At 49.4% G+C, this 16,929-nt stretch overlaps 1 protein-coding gene across 1 annotated transcript; it reads right to left on the bottom strand.

Moving 5' to 3' along the window:
• Nucleotides 1-1,249: 1,249 nt before the first annotated feature.
• Nucleotides 1,250-15,222, bottom strand: F2 (coagulation factor II, thrombin). Its single transcript, XM_036326013.1, has 14 exons — nucleotides 15,081-15,222; nucleotides 14,588-14,751; nucleotides 13,940-13,964; nucleotides 13,670-13,720; nucleotides 12,254-12,359; nucleotides 12,008-12,144; nucleotides 10,612-10,929; nucleotides 10,244-10,372; nucleotides 10,029-10,155; nucleotides 9,345-9,512; nucleotides 8,745-8,918; nucleotides 8,333-8,514; nucleotides 1,669-1,739; nucleotides 1,250-1,515 (listed from the first exon to the last, which is right to left on the bottom strand). The coding sequence occupies exons 1-14, from the start codon at nucleotides 15,157-15,159 to the stop codon at nucleotides 1,372-1,374; spliced, it is 1,875 nt and encodes a 624-aa protein (XP_036181906.1). The 5' UTR covers nucleotides 15,160-15,222; the 3' UTR covers nucleotides 1,250-1,371.
• Between the last annotated feature and the right edge of the window lie 1,707 nt (nucleotides 15,223-16,929).

Here is a 16,929-nt window from a genome sequence, read left to right on the forward strand (position 1 = left end):
TCCCATGGTTCCAAGGAGTTTGTAGGCTTCCTGCCACTTTGCTGCCCAAATGCACGTGAGATTGTGCCCAGAGATTGGCTGGGCTACCTGGTTGTCACATGGTGTCTGAATTCAGGTCATTAGACTAAAGGGTATGGGAGAGCTTAGGAGCTTCCTGCCCAGTTGGAGTTTAAATCTAAGTCTGAGTCTGAGTCTCCGTCTACACTAACAGTTGTTTCCCACTCAGTCGGGGTGAAGACCACACAGTGAACTGAGGAGTTAGCTCTGGAAGAAACTCCACAGGCTCCTCCATAGTCAGAAACACTCTTAAGTACTAAGAAGTTCTAGATTTAGGTGGAAGACTTTTTGGGCAATCATCAGGTTCAAAGGAACTTTTCCAGACTACCTTTTACTCAACTGGTATTCAAGAAATGAAGGTTGGTGGAAATCCTCTTGATTCCAGCCATGATTTTCAGGTGGCCCCTACACTGCCTGAAATGAAACTTGCCGCTCTCTCTTAGGGTTGCTAAAGGGAAGGTGGAGGATGCTATAGTAGAAGGATATATTTAGAAAGAAAGGCTAATTTGAAAAACCAAATGATGCAGAGCTCACAGTGCTGACAGCTATACTGCAAAGGAAGCAGTCTTGTGAGGATGTGCACCCTTATTTAAAAAGCAGATTTGTAGTATTATAATTGTTTTTATATATGGGTTGTTGTTTTTTATTTCAGAGGGAGGGAGAGAAACATCAATGATGAAAGAGAATCATTGATTGGCTGCCTCCTACACACCCCCTACTGGGGATTGAGCCTGCATCCTGGACATGTGCCCTTGACTGGAATCGAACCTGGGACCGTTCAGTCTGCAGGCTGACGCTCTATCCACTGAGCCAAACCGGCTAGGACTGGAAAATTGTAATTCTTAATCCCTCCTTCCTGCTCTGGTTACAGCCCTGGGCTGGGAAGATCCTGCTCAGGGAGGGCCCTTCTCAATACAGTCCTCCAGATAGTTACCATCTGATTAGCTTTCACACCAGGGGAAACACACACCACACCTGTCGTGGGCTGTAGGGCCTGGTTCCCCCTCAGTCACACATGCACCCAACAGGAACAGCGATATGTACAACAGATCAAATGAACTGAAAATAAGTAAGGATATAGATGACTTAAATGACAAGTAAAAAGGTACATTTATGAATCTATCTCCCCTCTCACCTTATCTGGTAATGGTACCGGCTCTACCTGAGCTGCCCATGAACAGCACTGGGAGCATTGAGGCTCACAGTCACTTTTATTGAGAACTAAAGTTTTAGGAGCAAACCACAAAAATAATTCTTTCCCTGGATCGGTTTCTGTGATCTTAATAGTGAGGAGCCTAGAATGTGGATGGTTCTCTAACTTTCAGGCCGATCAATGACCTTCTGTATCCACTTCTTCAGGCGGAACACATGTGTGTAGAAGCCATATTTTCCATTCCTGTCACAGCCTTCACCCCACGAGACGATGCCCATTTGATACCAGCGGTTGTTTTGGGGGCTCTAAGGAAGAAACATGAGGTTTTTAATTGTCAAGTCCACGGTAGTGTCAGCATTGCCCTATCAGGTAACTACTTCTGAATTCTGGAGTCCCTCCTTACCCACCCCACTAGGAGATCTACCCACCAGCTGCAGGCCTTAGAGAAGCTAGCTTACCTTCATGACAAAGGGTCCCCCACTGTCACCTTCACAAGCATCCCCTCGTTTCCCTTCATCGGGCTTGTAACCTTGAGAGAGAACAGCAGTACTCAGGAGCATAGCTCATACTCCAGCCCCTTCTAGAGACATACCAGATGTGTCCACTTGACCTCTTCTCATCATCCTTAACTCTTCATTTTCTCACCCCACACCAATTGTACAAATCTTGTCAGCGATTTCCTCAATATATCCCACTATGTCCCAAATCCAACCATTTCTCACCACTTCTACACTGGTCACATCACATGCACCTCTACCCCGGAACTAATTCTGCTTTTGCCCACCTACAATCAGTTTTCCACTCATCAGGTAGGACTTAAAAAATATGTTAGACTTACAGGTAGCTGAGGACAATGGTGGTGCTGCCTTTATTCAAACCTCACCACATACCCTCCACAAACAATGCGGAACAACAGAAACTACACAAAAATTGCACCTCGCCCTAGCCAGTTTGGCTCATTGGATAGAGCACTGGCCTGCAGACTGAAGGGTCCCGGGTTCAATTCCAGTCAAGGACACATGCCCGGGTTTCAGGCTCCATCCCCAGTAGGGGGCGTGCAGGAGGCAGCCAACCAATGATTCCCTCTCACTGATGTTTCTCTCTCTCCTCCTTTCCTCTCTGAAATCAATAAAATATGTATATATATAAAACAAACAAAAACACCACACCTCCAGCATAACTACAATACAGAGAGCACCCAAACTTCAACCCTAATATATCTAATTAGTGGTGATGAGGATGGGATACAGAAGTGAGTGTGATTGACATATAAACCCAATTGAAATGTAAACCCTTGTAAATAACCCCAAATCTACACAATGAATAAAAGAAACTAAATAGATCTATTCAAAGATACTACAGGGAAACATAAAATAAGGATTAAAACACCTCAGCTAATAAAAACCCTCCCTATGAAACAAAACAATTAAATTTCCTCCAATTTTTGGACTGTGAAAAAACACCTTGACTCAGAAATTCAAAAATTAAAAATAAGTGGACAGCCTGGCTAGTTTGGCTCAGTAGAAAGTGTCAACTGCTGGCTGAAGGGTCTCGGGTCTGATTCTGGCCAAGGGCACGTACCTTGGTTGAAGGCTTGATCAGCCCTGGTCCGGGTGCATGTGGGAAGCAACCAATGATGGGTCTCTCACATCAGTGTTTCTCTTTCTCTCTCTCTCTCCCCCTCCCTTCCACTCTCTAAAAATCAATGGAAAAATATCCTTGGGTGAGGATTAACAAAAATGGACAAAACAATAAGGAAAATGCAAAGCAAAAGAGTGGTTGAAATGGAACTCAGACCAAAGAAGAAATTTGAGTCCCTCAAGAACTAAGTAATGAAAAAGAATATTTACAATATAAAAAAAAAACTGCACAGAAATAAAAACATTGAGTGTACATATTGAAAGATCCACTGAGCACCAGGCAACACTGGCCTGAAACCCTCAACTCTGACAAAAAACCCTCAAGGCCTCCAAGCAAAAAGACCAGATACCTTACCAGGTCCAAAGAATCATACCGACATCAGACTTTTCAAAAACTACATACAACGTAAACAATAAAGCCATCATTTTCAAAAAATTCAAGGAAGGGAACTGTGAACCACAGATTTTATATGCCACCACGCTGATTGTCAGGCTACAGAAAAACAATTATATAAGAGCTCAGGAAGTTCTATGCTCAAAACCCTTCTTGAATCTACTAGCAGATGAGCTTCATCCAACCAAGAGATTAGTGCTTCAGCAAAAGGACCAATGTTCTGACAAGTAGAAAAAAATGCAGCTCAAAATGAGAGAAGAGAAAGGAAAGTAAACTCACTGTTAGATAGCCAGTGGGTGGGAGTTACAATTAAGTTATATAAGAAAAGGAGCCCAGCCGGTTTGGCTCAGTGGATAGAGCATTGGCCTGTGGACTGAAGGGTCCCAGGTTCAATTCCGATCAAGGGCACATGCCCAGGTTGCAGGCTTGATGCTCCATCCCCAGTAGGGGACATGGGGGGTGTGCAGGAGGCAACTGATCAATGATTCTCTCTCATTGATGTTTCTCTCTCCCTCTCCCTTCCTCTCTGAAATAAACAAAAACATATTAAAAAATAAAATAAATGGCATTCTTAAAAAAAAGAAAAGAAAAGGAACTAAGGGCATTTCAAAAAGGTGTAAGTCCAAAGATGATCAGTAGAACAAAAATGTAAACCTTCCTAAACATATATTTTCTTAAAAGATCACATAGGAGAAAACACAGCAAATGAAGCACAATACATGTAAATATTATAAAATAATTAAGTAATGCTAATTCAATCATATATATATATATATATATATATATATATGAATGAATGGGCTTAACTCAATACAAAACAAAGATTTTCATTTGACTCAAAGCAAGACTCAACTATGCTATATATAACAAAGTGATTCATAAAGGCTAAAATTAAAGATGGGCAACAGTATATCAGGCCAATGGAAACAAAAAGAGCAGGGATAGTAATCCTAATATTGAAAATAAAAAAGGACACATTTAAAGCTAAAAGCCATAATTTACATACAATGAATAAATAACAATTATGAATATCTGCACAAAACACAGCAACCACATTTATAAAGTAAAAAAAAACAACCTATAAGCAATGCAAGAAGACAAATACATCTATAATAAAATTTAACACACCAAAGTCAGTACAAGACAGTTCAAATGAACTGAAAATAAATAAGGATTTAAATTATCTAAATAACAATAAGGTACATTTATGAATATGTATCAAATATCTGAATAAAGAACACACCTATACTCCTCAATCACACATGAACCACTCACAGAAATTATTCCAACAGCTCTGTCTCAAAAAAAAAATCAGTTCCATAAGGTAGAGAAATATTACAAACAATATTCTCATAATGCAGTAAAACTCAAAATTATTAAAGTGAAAATATAAAAGGCCCCTCCCATCTGGAATTTTTAAAAACACCTATTAAACACCTTAGGTGAAAAAAAATACACATTGAAATTAGAGATAACTTATTATTCTAAAAAAATAGTAACACTAGTGTTTTTTATAAAGAGAAATGCACTCAATAAAAATTAAAATCAAAAGTAAATTAACCAGCCCTAGCTGGTTTGGCTCAGTGGATAGAGCCTCAGCCTGGGAACTGAAAGGTCCCAGGTTCAATTCTGGTCAAGGGCACATGCCCGGGTTGTGGGCTCCATCACCCAGTGAGGGACTTGCAGGAGGTAGCTGATTCATGATTCTCTCTCATCATGGATGTTTCTCTCTCTCTCTCTCCCTCTTCCTTCCTCTTCAGTGGTTGATTATCACCCTATGAACCAGTAGGCCATGCTTCGATCCCCAGTCAGGGCACATGCCCTGGTTTCAGGCTCAGTTCCCCAGGGGGGGGCGTGCAGGAGGCAGCCAACCAATTAGTCTCTCTCATCATTGATGTTTCTATATCTCTTCCTCTCCTTCCTCTCTGAAACCAATAAAGATATTTTCTAAGTAACCAAATTGTCAGTTCAAAAAGCTCAAAAGAGCCCTAATCGGTTTGGCTCAGTGGATAGAGCGTCGGCCTGCGGACTGAAAGGTCCCAGGTTCGATTCCGGCCGAGGGCATGTACCTTGGTTGCGGGCACATCCCCAGTAGGAGGTGTGCAGGAGGCAGCTGATTGATGTTTCTAACTCTCTATCCCTCTCCCTTCCTCTCTGTAAAAAATCAATAAAACATATTAAAAAAAAAAAAAAAGCTCAGAGAATAAAAATTTTTTAAAAAAGCATAAGAAAATTTTTGAAAAGGTAAAAGCAAAAACTAATGAGGTACAGAATTGAAAAACAATAAGCCTAATAAATAAGTCAAATTCCTAGGTATCTTTTGGTATTTTCTGCAACCAGCAGCTAATTTACTCAACAAAATTAAGAGGGGGGAGGGGGACAAGGTGTCAAAGAGAAAAAGTCATAATACACTGCATCACTATAAAAAGGCACAGTATAGACCTGGACAAATGGGGAAACATTTCTTGTCCTTGGATAAAATGACTCAGCAACAAAAAGATGTCAGTTCTCCCTAAATTCATTTATAAATTCAACATAATCCCAACAAAAACACCGACAAACCTTTTATGGAGCTAGACAGACTGATACCAAAGTTCACATGGAAAAACAAATACGTAAGAATTTCCAGGAAAACTCTGAAAAAGATAAACTATGACAGACAATAAGCCCTACCACATGTTAAAACATACTCTAAAACCTCTGTAATTAAAACAAGATGGTGTTTAATATAATGAACAAAGATCAGGAGATCCAAATTGAATGTCTCCAAATAGAAACAGACTTAAGCACATAGAAATCTAGTATGTGACAAAGGTGATTTCAAAGATACAATTTTTAATAAATGGTGTGGACAGCTGCTGAAGCATTTGGAAAAGGATGAATTCGATCCATACCTTGCATCATACACAGCATAAAGTCCAAAGACTCAGATCTAAGTGTAGAAAAATGAACCAAGTACTACAAGAAACCATGGGAATTTCTCTACAACCTGAGCATAAGCAAAGTTTTTTCCTAACTTTGTTAAGAAATTTGACTACATAAAAATTTTAATTGCGTGGCAAAAAGTTATAAAGGTTAAAAAACTAACAAAGTGGGCCCTGGCTGGTGGCTCAGTTGGTTGGAGGATCCTCCCCTACAGATTCAATCCCCAGGAGGCAACTGACAATGTTTCTCTCTCACATCAATGTTTCTTTTTTCTTTTTTTATACTTAATCTTTTTAAATATATATATTTATTTTATTATTGATTTTTTTACAGAGAGGAAGGGAAAGGGATAGAGATAGTTAGAAACACGGATGAGAGAGAAACATCGATCAGTTGCCTCCTGTACACTCCCCACTGGGGATATGCCCGCAACCCAGGTACATGCCCTTGACCATAATCGAACCTGGGACCCTTCAGTCTGAAGGCCGACGCTCTACCCGCTGAGCCAAACCAGTTAGAGCAAAGGTCGTCTCTACCACAAAATAATAATTGCAGAAATGACAGAATTAGAAAAATCACCATTTGGCAGCCACCATAGTTTGGGAGAATAATTTGGTGAGAAACAGGATAGACAGTATCAAAGTTTCTCCCCACAAGCTATTTATTAATTACAAAGAGAAAAACAGAACTTGACAGCGAGAAACCTGGCTGAGGCAGACACCACCTTAACCAAGAGGTCAGAGTTAATCTCACCAGTTATGAGACATACAGACATTGCACGCCTGCCACAGGGATGCACGGAGGACTCAACATCACTTAGCCTGAATCTGATCACGAAGAAACCCGAGACAAACGCAACGGAGGGCCTGTCTACAGTCACAGGCCTGTCCTCACCAGATATGTCAAGGTCATGGGAGACAAAGCCTGACAACTAAACACAGAGAGTAACCCTGGATTGGATCCCAGAGGAGAGAAACACTTTTGTCTTTTACTATAAAAATACATTAGCAAGTAGGACATAGAAAACATTTGAATAATGTCTACAGATTAGATAATGGTACTTTATCATTATAATTTTCTGATTTAGTAATTATACTGTGGTTATGTAAGAGAGCATCCTTTTTTTTTTTTTTTTTTGGAAATACTCAATTAGAGGGGTAAAAAAATCACCATATGCACAATTTCCTCTCAAACAGTGTGTGTATGCGTGTTGGGCAAAGTGGGGGTGGCAGAATCTCAATGGTGATATACAGAAATTCTTTGTATTATTTTTGCAAAGTTTTCTGTGAGTCTGAAAGAAATTACACTAACATTTAAAAACAAAAATTTTAAGTTAGACCATTTATTCACCTGCCCCAAACCCTCCAATCACTTCTTATCTCAATAAAAGCCAAAGTCCTTCCGGACCCTAATGGAAATGCCCATCTCTGCCTGCCCACCAATCTTCCCTCATCTCCTGCTGAACTCCGGCCGCTCAGGCCTCCCACTCAGACACACCAAGCCTGCTTCCACCTCAGGGCCTTGGCCCCTGCTGTCGCCTCAGCCTGCAGTAAACTTCCCTAGACTGATTCACTCCTTCACTTCTGGTCTCTGCCCAAATGTCACTTCAGAGAGACCTTCTCCAGCCACTCTATTTAGAAAAGCACTCCTGTCCCCATCTCTCTCTCTCCCCTACTTTACTCTGCTTCCTGTTTCTTCCCAGCAGGGATTGCTACTCTAAATCTGTTTTCTGACACTCCCTCCTTCTAGGAAAGCTCTCTGAAGACAAGTGCACTGTCTGAGTCCTTGTTGTATACTCTGGAATACTTCATGGCTCATAGTAGGCACTCGATAAATATCTGTTTAATGACGGAACACATCAATGGCTTCCCTCCACCCCCAAGATCTCTGCTGCTCTCTGGGCCAACACATCCTGACAACTCAACCAGCGACCAGCACTCCACCTCACTGAACCCCTCACACAGCCTTCTCGAATAGAGGCTTTTATCTCCATTTATAGAGGAAGAGCCTGAATCTGCAAGAGGTTAAGCAGCTTTGCCCAGTCATACGGCTTTGCGTGGCTGGCGCCAGGGCTTGAACAGGTCTGTGCTCCTAACATGTGTCCGTTCCCCCAACCTGAGGCCCCGCCGTTCCCTCCCGCCGAGCCACACCCGGGCGACTTGCCAGCACAGAACATGTTGTCGGTGATGCGGATGCGGGTGGAGGCCTTGCAGACCGGTCGCTCCACGATGGGCAGGTTCACCACCTGCAGGACGCTGGGCTGCACCTCGGAAGGACTGGCTACCCACGTCTCCTTCAGGTTGCCCCAGCCCGTCACCCGCCCTTTGTATCCAGCCTGGAGCAACCTTTGGGGAAGGCAGAGGGACCTGGTGAGAACCGACCCTCCAGTAGCCTCTGGCCCCAACACCATCCCTTAGAGACCTGAATCTCAAACACCAGTGCGCAAAGAACTTTCAGGTTTGTTCAGAGAACTGAGGCCTGGAAAAAGGAAGGCCCTTCTGCCAGGCCTACCAGGGTCAGTCAGGCCCAGAGCCAAGCCCAGACTTCTCAGCGAACGGCCCCCTGGCGGCCCCACCTGGCTGCCGTCTGCTTGTCCGGCAGGCACACGGGGTGGATGTAGTTGCTGAAGGTGATGGGCCTCTTGAGCTTCAGCAGGGCGATGTCGCGGTCCAGCATATCCCTCCAGTTGTACCTGGGGTGGATGTAGACCTTCTCCAGCATGGAGATCTTTTCGATGCCTCGCTCATACCTGCGCAGACCCCAACAGAGAAACGGAGAAGCCATAAGCCACTCGGAGGCAGCGGTTCCCGGAGGAAGGAAACTGCCTGCCCTCAAGGTCTGAGAGTCAGGGGGACCAGCGGGCGGAGCTGCACAGGGCTTATGGGGAGGGAGGCAGGCGGCAGGCTCTGGTCCAGAGAGCCTCTCTTCAAGGTCACACCTGGGCCATGTCCTGGCGTCTGGAGACAGGCCAGGATTTTGCTCTTTGCAAAGCCTTAGTTCCTCTGACCCCAGCTCCCAGCCTATCAGGATGTGGCAGGACAGACTCTGCGGCGCAGACTGTTTTCCACAGCAGGAGGTGAACAGATATGCCCCGTGTGTCCCAGGCACCAGAGCCCCTCACCATCACGCTGGAGGGCCGGGACCCCCGCCAGACCCCTGTGCCCCAGTTCTGTACCTGGTGCGGGAATGCTTGCCAATGCGCACCAGAAGGTCATCCGCAGTGAAGTTCTTGTCCCAAGGCGGGTACAGGAGACAGTGGGCAGCAGTGAGGACCCAGCGGTCACTGATGAGGCTGGCCCCGCACAGCAGCTCCTGGGGACTCTTCCGGAAAAGCATCACCTGCCTGTGAGGGAGAACAGGGAGCATGAGAGCCAGGGAGCTGCTCCCCCGCCCCCCCCCTGCCCCCGCCCACTGCCCCCAGAAGTACAAAGTCCCATTTTTAAGAACTGGACAGAACTGCCTGCTGGGCCCAGGCCCCAGCTTGACCTGGTCACCTTTGGGGCCAGGGCCATCCATGTGACAGTGAGGGGCAGCGTCCTGCCTTGAGCACCCCTCTCCAGCTCCCTCCCGGCCAGAGTTGTGCAGCTGAGCCCGGCTCCGGGTCAGGCCCTGCTGTGGACTGACCCCAGTTCTCCTGGTCCCGGACTGTCCATCAGCAACGCCACTGAAACGCCCTGGGCCTCAGCCATGCCCCCTGCTTATGAGAACTAATATAGCCCATCTCAAAAGATTGTTGGGACTCAGCGAGGTGCTTGGCGCTCATTACCCACGAAGCCTATAGGGGGAGAGACGCCCTCCAGGGCCGGGGGCAGAGGTGGGGGCTGCAGCCCAGTGAAGGCAGCTGGGCTTGGGGACCCACCAGGGCGCCAGGCCTTTCTCCGCGTCCCAACCCTCCACGATGCGCGCGCCGATGTAGGACTCCAGCAGCTCGTGCTCCGTCTGGTCCGCCCGCGACTTGTTCTCAAACAGAGGCCGCAGCCCACAGTCTGCGAGCAAAGCCAGGTGGTGAGGGCCCGAGCGCAGGCCCTGCCCCACGACCACGCCCCCACCTGCCCCCACTTCTGGCAGCCTCACCTGCCTCCCCAGCCCCGAAGGTCTTCTCATTGAAGAAGGGCTGGAACTTCTCCTCGGTGGTGCGCCCATCGATGGCCGCTTCCAGGTCCTGGCTCTGCCCATCGACCGTCACCTCGTCCACCGGCTCCTCTGCAGAGACCCGGGCACCGGCTGGGTCAGGACCCGGCCACTGCTCACCCACCTCCTAGAACCTCAGGGCCTCATTATACTCAGCGGTGAAATGGGGATAAAACCTAGTCCCACCTGGGCAGCGGAAGGCTGCAATGAGCGCATTCGCGTGCGCACGTGGTAACCGTAAATTAGGGAAGGCTGTCCTGTTAGTCCCTCCAGGTTTCGTGCCCTCTCAGGCCCCAGCCCTGCCCTCTCACCACAGTAGTTCAGGCCGCAGTACTCGTAGTCACCGGGCTTCCCGCCGCCCACGTAGCACCACGCGCCCTCCTGGTCCCCGTCTGGGTTGCGACAGAAGTTCTCCACCAGCGGCACAGGCGGGTTGAAGTTCTGGTCCTTGCCCCGGGCCTTGGCCTGCACGCTGGCCCAGGGCAGGCAGGGGGACCCCTGCACGGTCACCGCCAGGCGACCCTGGTAATGCTGGCCACGCTCAGGGACACACTGGTCAGCTGGAGGTGACAGACTCGCTGTGGAGACTCTGGAGCGCGGGGTCAGCTCCACAGTGAAGCGATCTTGGCCTGGTGGGTGAGGAGGAAGGGAGCAGAGAGGGTGGGTCATACAGGGGGAGCCAGACAGCCCGGAGCTGAATCCCTGCCTTGAGCCTTCCTCCTGCAAGACCTCAGGTAACGCCTCCCTGAGCTGCGATGTGCTTGCCTCTGAAAGGGGTACTGACTGATGTTGTTCTCGCAGGGTTGTTGAAAGATTTAAACAAAATAAATGTGGACGTGTCTGGTGCATCACAAGCCCGAGATAGTAACTAGGTTTCACCTCCTGTCACTATCGCAGGGCTACCTGTAATCTATTGATAGTGACTGCTTGGAGTTTTTAAAGGATTCTGTGTTCTCTTAGGGGCACACGGGAAATACAGCTGGGAGGACTACAGATGTCTACACAGGGCAATGGGTCAGTGTCAGCATGCTTTCTCCACCTCTTGACCTTGACCTTGTGGTTGCACTGGCCAATGGCACGTGGGCAGAACCGACGGTGCCGGTTCTAAGCCTCGGCCTGAAGACAGACACAGTGTGTATTCCTGCTGAGTTTTGTACTCTGCCATCACCAAAGGAAGACGATGCCTTTGGCTTCTGCCCCAGAATGAGTATGTGCAGAGCGGACCTGCGCCTAACCCACGCAGAAGCCAGGCTCTGAAGCAGAGCTACCAGCCGAGCCCAGGCTACACCACGGACCCACAGACACAGGAGCAGCGCCACCCAGCCCACCCTCAGACACGTAAGAAGTGAATGCTTGTTGGTGTATGCCCCTGAGCTTTTGTGGTGGTGGTGATTTTGTGGGTCCTGCAGCATTATTGTGACGGTAGCTAACTGCTGCCTGGCGGGAAATAATAATGCTCTGAGGTGCTCAGAAAAGGGCACGTGGACCGAAACGGCCGGGGAGGCCTTGCTGGAGGGAACAGTGTCGCGAGCAGGAAGGAAGGCGTATCTGGATGAGCTGCAGCCTGGGTCGTACGGAAGTGAGGATGGGAGGGAGGGCGGAGGCTGGAAGCCCACTCTCTCTGGTCTCCTGACTTCCCTGACCAACGGCCCCTGGCCCCATGGAGACCCCTTGCCTGGCCATGTTCCACCCAATGGCCCAGCTCACCACAGACAGGGACACTGCACTCCTCCCTCCGCACAGTGGGGTCGGAAGTGTAGCACCAAGGCCCCGTGGTACTGCCATCTGGGTTGCGGCAGAAATTCTCCTGCAGGTCTGCTTCAGGGTGGGTGGTGGAGTTGATTCTGGAAAAGGAAATTGCTCAGCTAGAGGCCGTGTCTCCCCCCTACTCCCACCCCGTCTCCTGGCTCCCCATTCCCAGCCCACTGGCAGACAGGACTGCCCGTCACTCACTCCGGCTTATGAGGGTAGCGACTCCGCCATAGCTGGCACTCGATGCCTGACCGGGTGGAGCTCACATTCCCTCGGTAGTTCATACCCAGACCTTCGGCACAGTTACCTGCAGGATTTGTCCCCCCGTCACTTAGCAAAGCTTGGCTATCCACCCCTCCGAGCTCCCGGCTCACAACCCTTAACCTGAATTTACTCAGCACCTCCTCTGCACTCAGCAGTTGTCCAATCCATTTAACAGGAGTCACCAAATATTTACTGGTGCCCACCATGTGGCAACCCTCCGACAGGCACTGTGCCAGGTACTAAGGACACCGTGATGAACAAGTCAGTCCTAGTGTAGGCAGGCCCCTGGCCTCGTGGAGCTGATTATCTGCAGTGTCTCCTCGTGGCCAGCAGGATGAACACAGGAACAAGGCCCAGGCAGGCCCTGGGTTCCTGCCTTGTTAGCTTAGCTCCTCGTGCCCCAGGGCCTTAGCACAGGCCCTTTCCTTTGCCTTGATATACACTCATCAGTGTATCCCACAAATCCAGGTAGGACTCTACTTCTTCTAGGGAGCTGTCCCTGAGTTTGTTGACAAACTAAAGCCTCCTTCTTCCGACGTTCCCTCGGCACCTGCAACAGAACTTTCCCAGCAATCACCTGGATGTTTCGTGTTTTTGTTTTTCTGTGAAACTGTGAGCTCCTTGATCTCTTAAAACCCCCATCACTCGACACAGTGCCTGGCACATCACATGTCTGTTGATTAAGTTATTTAACCACTGAAGGGTGGCCAGTAATTAGAGTTCCACGTTATGGAGCCTATTGTCACACTAATAGTGTATTATAAGGCTTCGCAAGGTGATGGCATTTAAACTAATCCTCAAAGGACAGGGATGTTGTCAGCAGGCTGTAATGACTGCTCCAGGGGAAGACGATAATGTGAGCCAGGGCCAGGAAGTCGAACCATCTTGGCATGTTCAAAGAAGTGCTGCTGGGGTCTGGGTCATGGTTGGTGTGATGGGAGATAAGGCTAGAGGGGAGGTGAAGGCTAGACCCTGCAAACTTCGCCAGGCTAAGAAGCTGGTGCTTTGTTGTGGAAGCAACTGGGGAGCCACTCCAGGTTTTGGAGAATGAATGTGACCTCATTAAAGCTCTGTCCTGGAGACATGGGAAAGAGGAGCCCTGATGAGAGCGAGGCCTTAAAGGTTAATTCATTATCCATTCATTTGCTCGTTTCTCCAATATTAATCATCATATTGACTACCAGGCACAGAGCCAGGCACAATGATACATCTTTGATCGCAGGAATGGAAAGGGAGTGTCAGGTGCTAGGGGCTGCGCCGCTGGGCCACCTCCTAACCCACCCCTACTCTGCTCTTCTCCCAGGCTGGCCCCCCCTGGCATCCGGTCCCGCCACCCCCATGTCAGGTCCTCACCTTCCAGGCATTTAACGAGCGTTTCTCGAGATTTCTTCACCGAGTCACAAGCTGGAAGAGACCCAGAAACACCTTTGGTATTAGGGTAGGGACAGGATGGGCTTAAGTCAAGGGCAGGACAACATTCAGAAACAGAGAGATGGACAACAGATGCCCGGAAGGAAAGAGGCAGGGGGTGGATGAACTGATGGACCAGAGTCTCTAGAGCAGAATACGCTCTAACGGGGGCCCAGCATGCCCTCCCTGAAGCAGGCCTTTCCCAGTGCTCACCTGTGTACTTGACCCAGAACGCATCCTGCAAAACAAGGGCTGAGTGTGAGGCTGTGGCAGGACCCTTTTTGTTTTGTTTCTTAGTAAATGTTATGTCTCGTTATACTTTCCTTTTCCTCTTACCCTGGTCACACAGGGGAGGCTCTGGGAGGTCTATGGCAGAGTGCCCTACTTTTGTTTCCAAAAGCCCAAGTCCAATGAGAAGGGTATTTGAGGAGAGGGGCGCTCCCTCACCCCAACAAAGACAGGAGGGGATTGCCCTGGGTGGGTGGACAGGAGGAGAGGGGGCGTGAGGCCCAGGCAGAGCCCCAAGGAAGGGAAAGGTTGCCAGGGCTCCCAGCCTCACCAGAGTCCCATACCTCAAGGTGGCAGAGGTAGCAGAAAAGCCAAAGCTGAGAGGCCACGGGGGCCTGGGGCTCCAGAGGTCCCGACATGGTCATATGTCTGAGAGCTGAGAGGCCCCTGAGGTCCTGGAGCCTCTCCGGGCCCTGGGACCTGGTGTCTGGCCTCCAAGCAAAGGGCTGCTCATCTTGGCAGCCCAGTGAAACGGGGTCCGGAGATGAGATTATCAGCAAAGACCGTGAGCTCCCTGTTCCCCTTATTTGTGGTCCTAGAGGTGGGCCCGCTGGGAGAGCCCCCAGCCCTCACCGTGGCTGTGGAAGACTCCAGGGCCTCGAAGGCCTCCTCGTAGCTGCACTGCTCCTCCAGGCACTCCCGCTCCAGGTTGCCACTACGCAACTCCTCCATGAAGCCGCTGTTGGCACGTCGGGCCCGCTGGAGCAGCGACAGTGCTTGCTGAGGGGCCAGGAACACTGCAGTAGGAGGGGTGGGACAGTGGCCTGAAGAAGCCCATCGCGAGGGCAGGAAGCAAGCCTGGCCTACCCTGGTGGCTCCCGAAAGCAGAGGTCTGGGATGGCCTCCGCTCCTTTAATGGGTCACCCCCAGCCCGCTTGCCATATTGCAAGAGAGAGGTAGTCCCATCCAGCCAGCCCTGAGCACCAGACTCCTTCCCTAAGCTGGATACTGTGGGCTGAAGCCCACCTGGAGGCCAGCTCTGGGTTCTCTGTCGAGTAAGGGGACCCCCGCCCATGGGCCCATCTCCTAGCCCCCCAGCCTGTCCCAGCTTCCAAGCCCTCCTTACCATGCTGGCTGTGCACAAGGCTAAACAGAGCCACCACGGCCAGGCAGCCAGGTGGCCACGGCCCTCGGACGTGCGGCATAGTGTGTCCGCTCCCGGGACTCTCAGGCTCCTCCTGACCCCTCTGGGTTAATGTTAAACTAACATGAAGAAATCAGCTGGAGGAAGAGGTCAGCAGGTCAGGGCCATGAGGACAAGCGAATAGATAGTCCACCCCACCTCCTGGGAGGACAGGTTTGGGAGGAAGTCACAAAGGAAAGACCAGTGTAACCACCATCATCCACCCTCCTTCCCCAAGGCAGGGGCCAACTGGGGCCCGCAGGGTCACAGGTCTTCCCGAGGCTCCTTCCAGCACTAACACCTGGTGGCGGTCGGTCGCTTTGATCTCTGGGTGCCTCAGCTTCCTCATCTGTACATTGGGAATAGTACTTGGCTATGAGGAGTAACGGAGATTACGAACTTAAACCCCATGAAATATAGTAAGTGCTTAATAATCTGTACATTTATGGATATAAACCAGCGGTTCTCAACCTGTGGGTCGCGACCCCTTTGGGGGTTGAACCACCCTTTCACAGGGGTCGCCTAAGACCATAGGAAAACACATATATAATTACATATTGTTTACAGTAGCAATGAAAATAATCTTATGGTTGGAAGTCACCACAACATGAGGAACTGTATTAAAGGGTCGCGGCATTAGGAAGGTTGAGAACCACTGATGTAAACCAACGGGGAGGTATGTGTGATCACAAAACACAGATATAAGAAAAAAGAGACAAGGGTGTGATTCGATGAGTCCTGCCCACCTTGCCCAGGACACACTGGGGCAGGAACAGCCCTTTGCCCAGCCTCACAGCCACTGATGGGGGGGTCCCATTCCCCTCCTGCCCGTCTGGGAAGCTGTGGAGGAATGTTTGTGTACAGTGGTTGCTGGTATGTGGAGCCGGGGCAGGGCCTCTAGGGTCCCCGCTCTATTTCTTCTCATCTCCCAGGACCTGCTGCCTGGCTGGGAAGAGGGACCAGCCCAAACCCCTGTCTCCCCGTGCCTGTCTGTGGGCCTGGGCTAGACGAGAGCAAGTGCTAGTTCTACACAGCCCCTCTCCCCTCCCTGCTCCCCTCCCTCCCCCATTTCCTGTTTGTAGAATGCAAGGTAAATATTAGTCCTGGGTCTAATCAGGACAGAAGGACAAAGAGCAGAAACACAGGGAGCACAGGTTCTTGCCTTGTCCTCCTTGGGGCCTGGCCGGTCAGGGTCCGGACTGCGATCATGTACTGTCTGGGAAGATCACAGGGAGGGACCTGGTGCATGTGGGAAAAAGGAACTTTTGACATTGTGATGAACAAAAATATTTTGAAAGGAGGAAAATGTTTTCTCAGTTAAAAAAATATTCCAGTCCTAGCCAGTTTGGCTCAGTGGATAGAGCGTCGGCCTGTGGACTGGAGTCCCAGGTTCAATTCCAGTCAAGGGCACGTACCTCGGTTGCAGGCTCCTCCCTGCCTGGGCCCTGGTCAGGGCGTGTGCAGGAGGCAACCAATCGATGTTTCTCTCACATGGATATTTCTCTCTTCCCTCTCTCTCCCACTCTCTCTAAAATATCCTTGGGTGAGGATTAAAAACAAACAGATATTCCAGTGACCTGTCTTTCCAGGAACAGTCACTGCATTTTATTTTAGCTAAAAAAGCACTAAGTTAGGCGGCAGAAGACGGAGGCCCTGTCCTGGTCTCATGCCTTGGCAAGTGACTGTCCTCTAGGCCTCCATTTTCTCATCTGTGGTAAGAGCTTGAACAGTGCTCTCTGATGCCCATTCTCGCTTCATCATGAGCGCTGGCAGAGCGGAGGCTCCCAAACCA

Source organism: Myotis myotis, unplaced genomic scaffold (genome assembly GCF_014108235.1).
Source record: "Myotis myotis isolate mMyoMyo1 unplaced genomic scaffold, mMyoMyo1.p scaffold_m19_p_10, whole genome shotgun sequence".
Classification (NCBI taxonomy): domain Eukaryota; kingdom Metazoa; phylum Chordata; class Mammalia; order Chiroptera; family Vespertilionidae; genus Myotis; species Myotis myotis.

What these genes read in the sequence shown, in the direction of transcription:
- F2 (XM_036326013.1), bottom strand. Translation starts at nt 15,159, where the DNA reads ATGCCGCACGTCCGAGGGCCGTGGCCACCTGGCTGCCTGGCCGTGGTG. An exon ending in CTGCGGCCTGAACTACTGTG is followed by an intron (nt 10,373 to 10,611) that starts GTGAGAGGGCAG and finishes GGGTCTCTGCAG; the next exon opens with AGGAGCCGGTGGACGAGGTG. An exon ending in GGGGACCCTTTGTCATGAAG is followed by an intron (nt 1,516 to 1,668) that starts GTAAGCTAGCTT and finishes TTTCTTCCTTAG; the next exon opens with AGCCCCCAAAACAACCGCTG.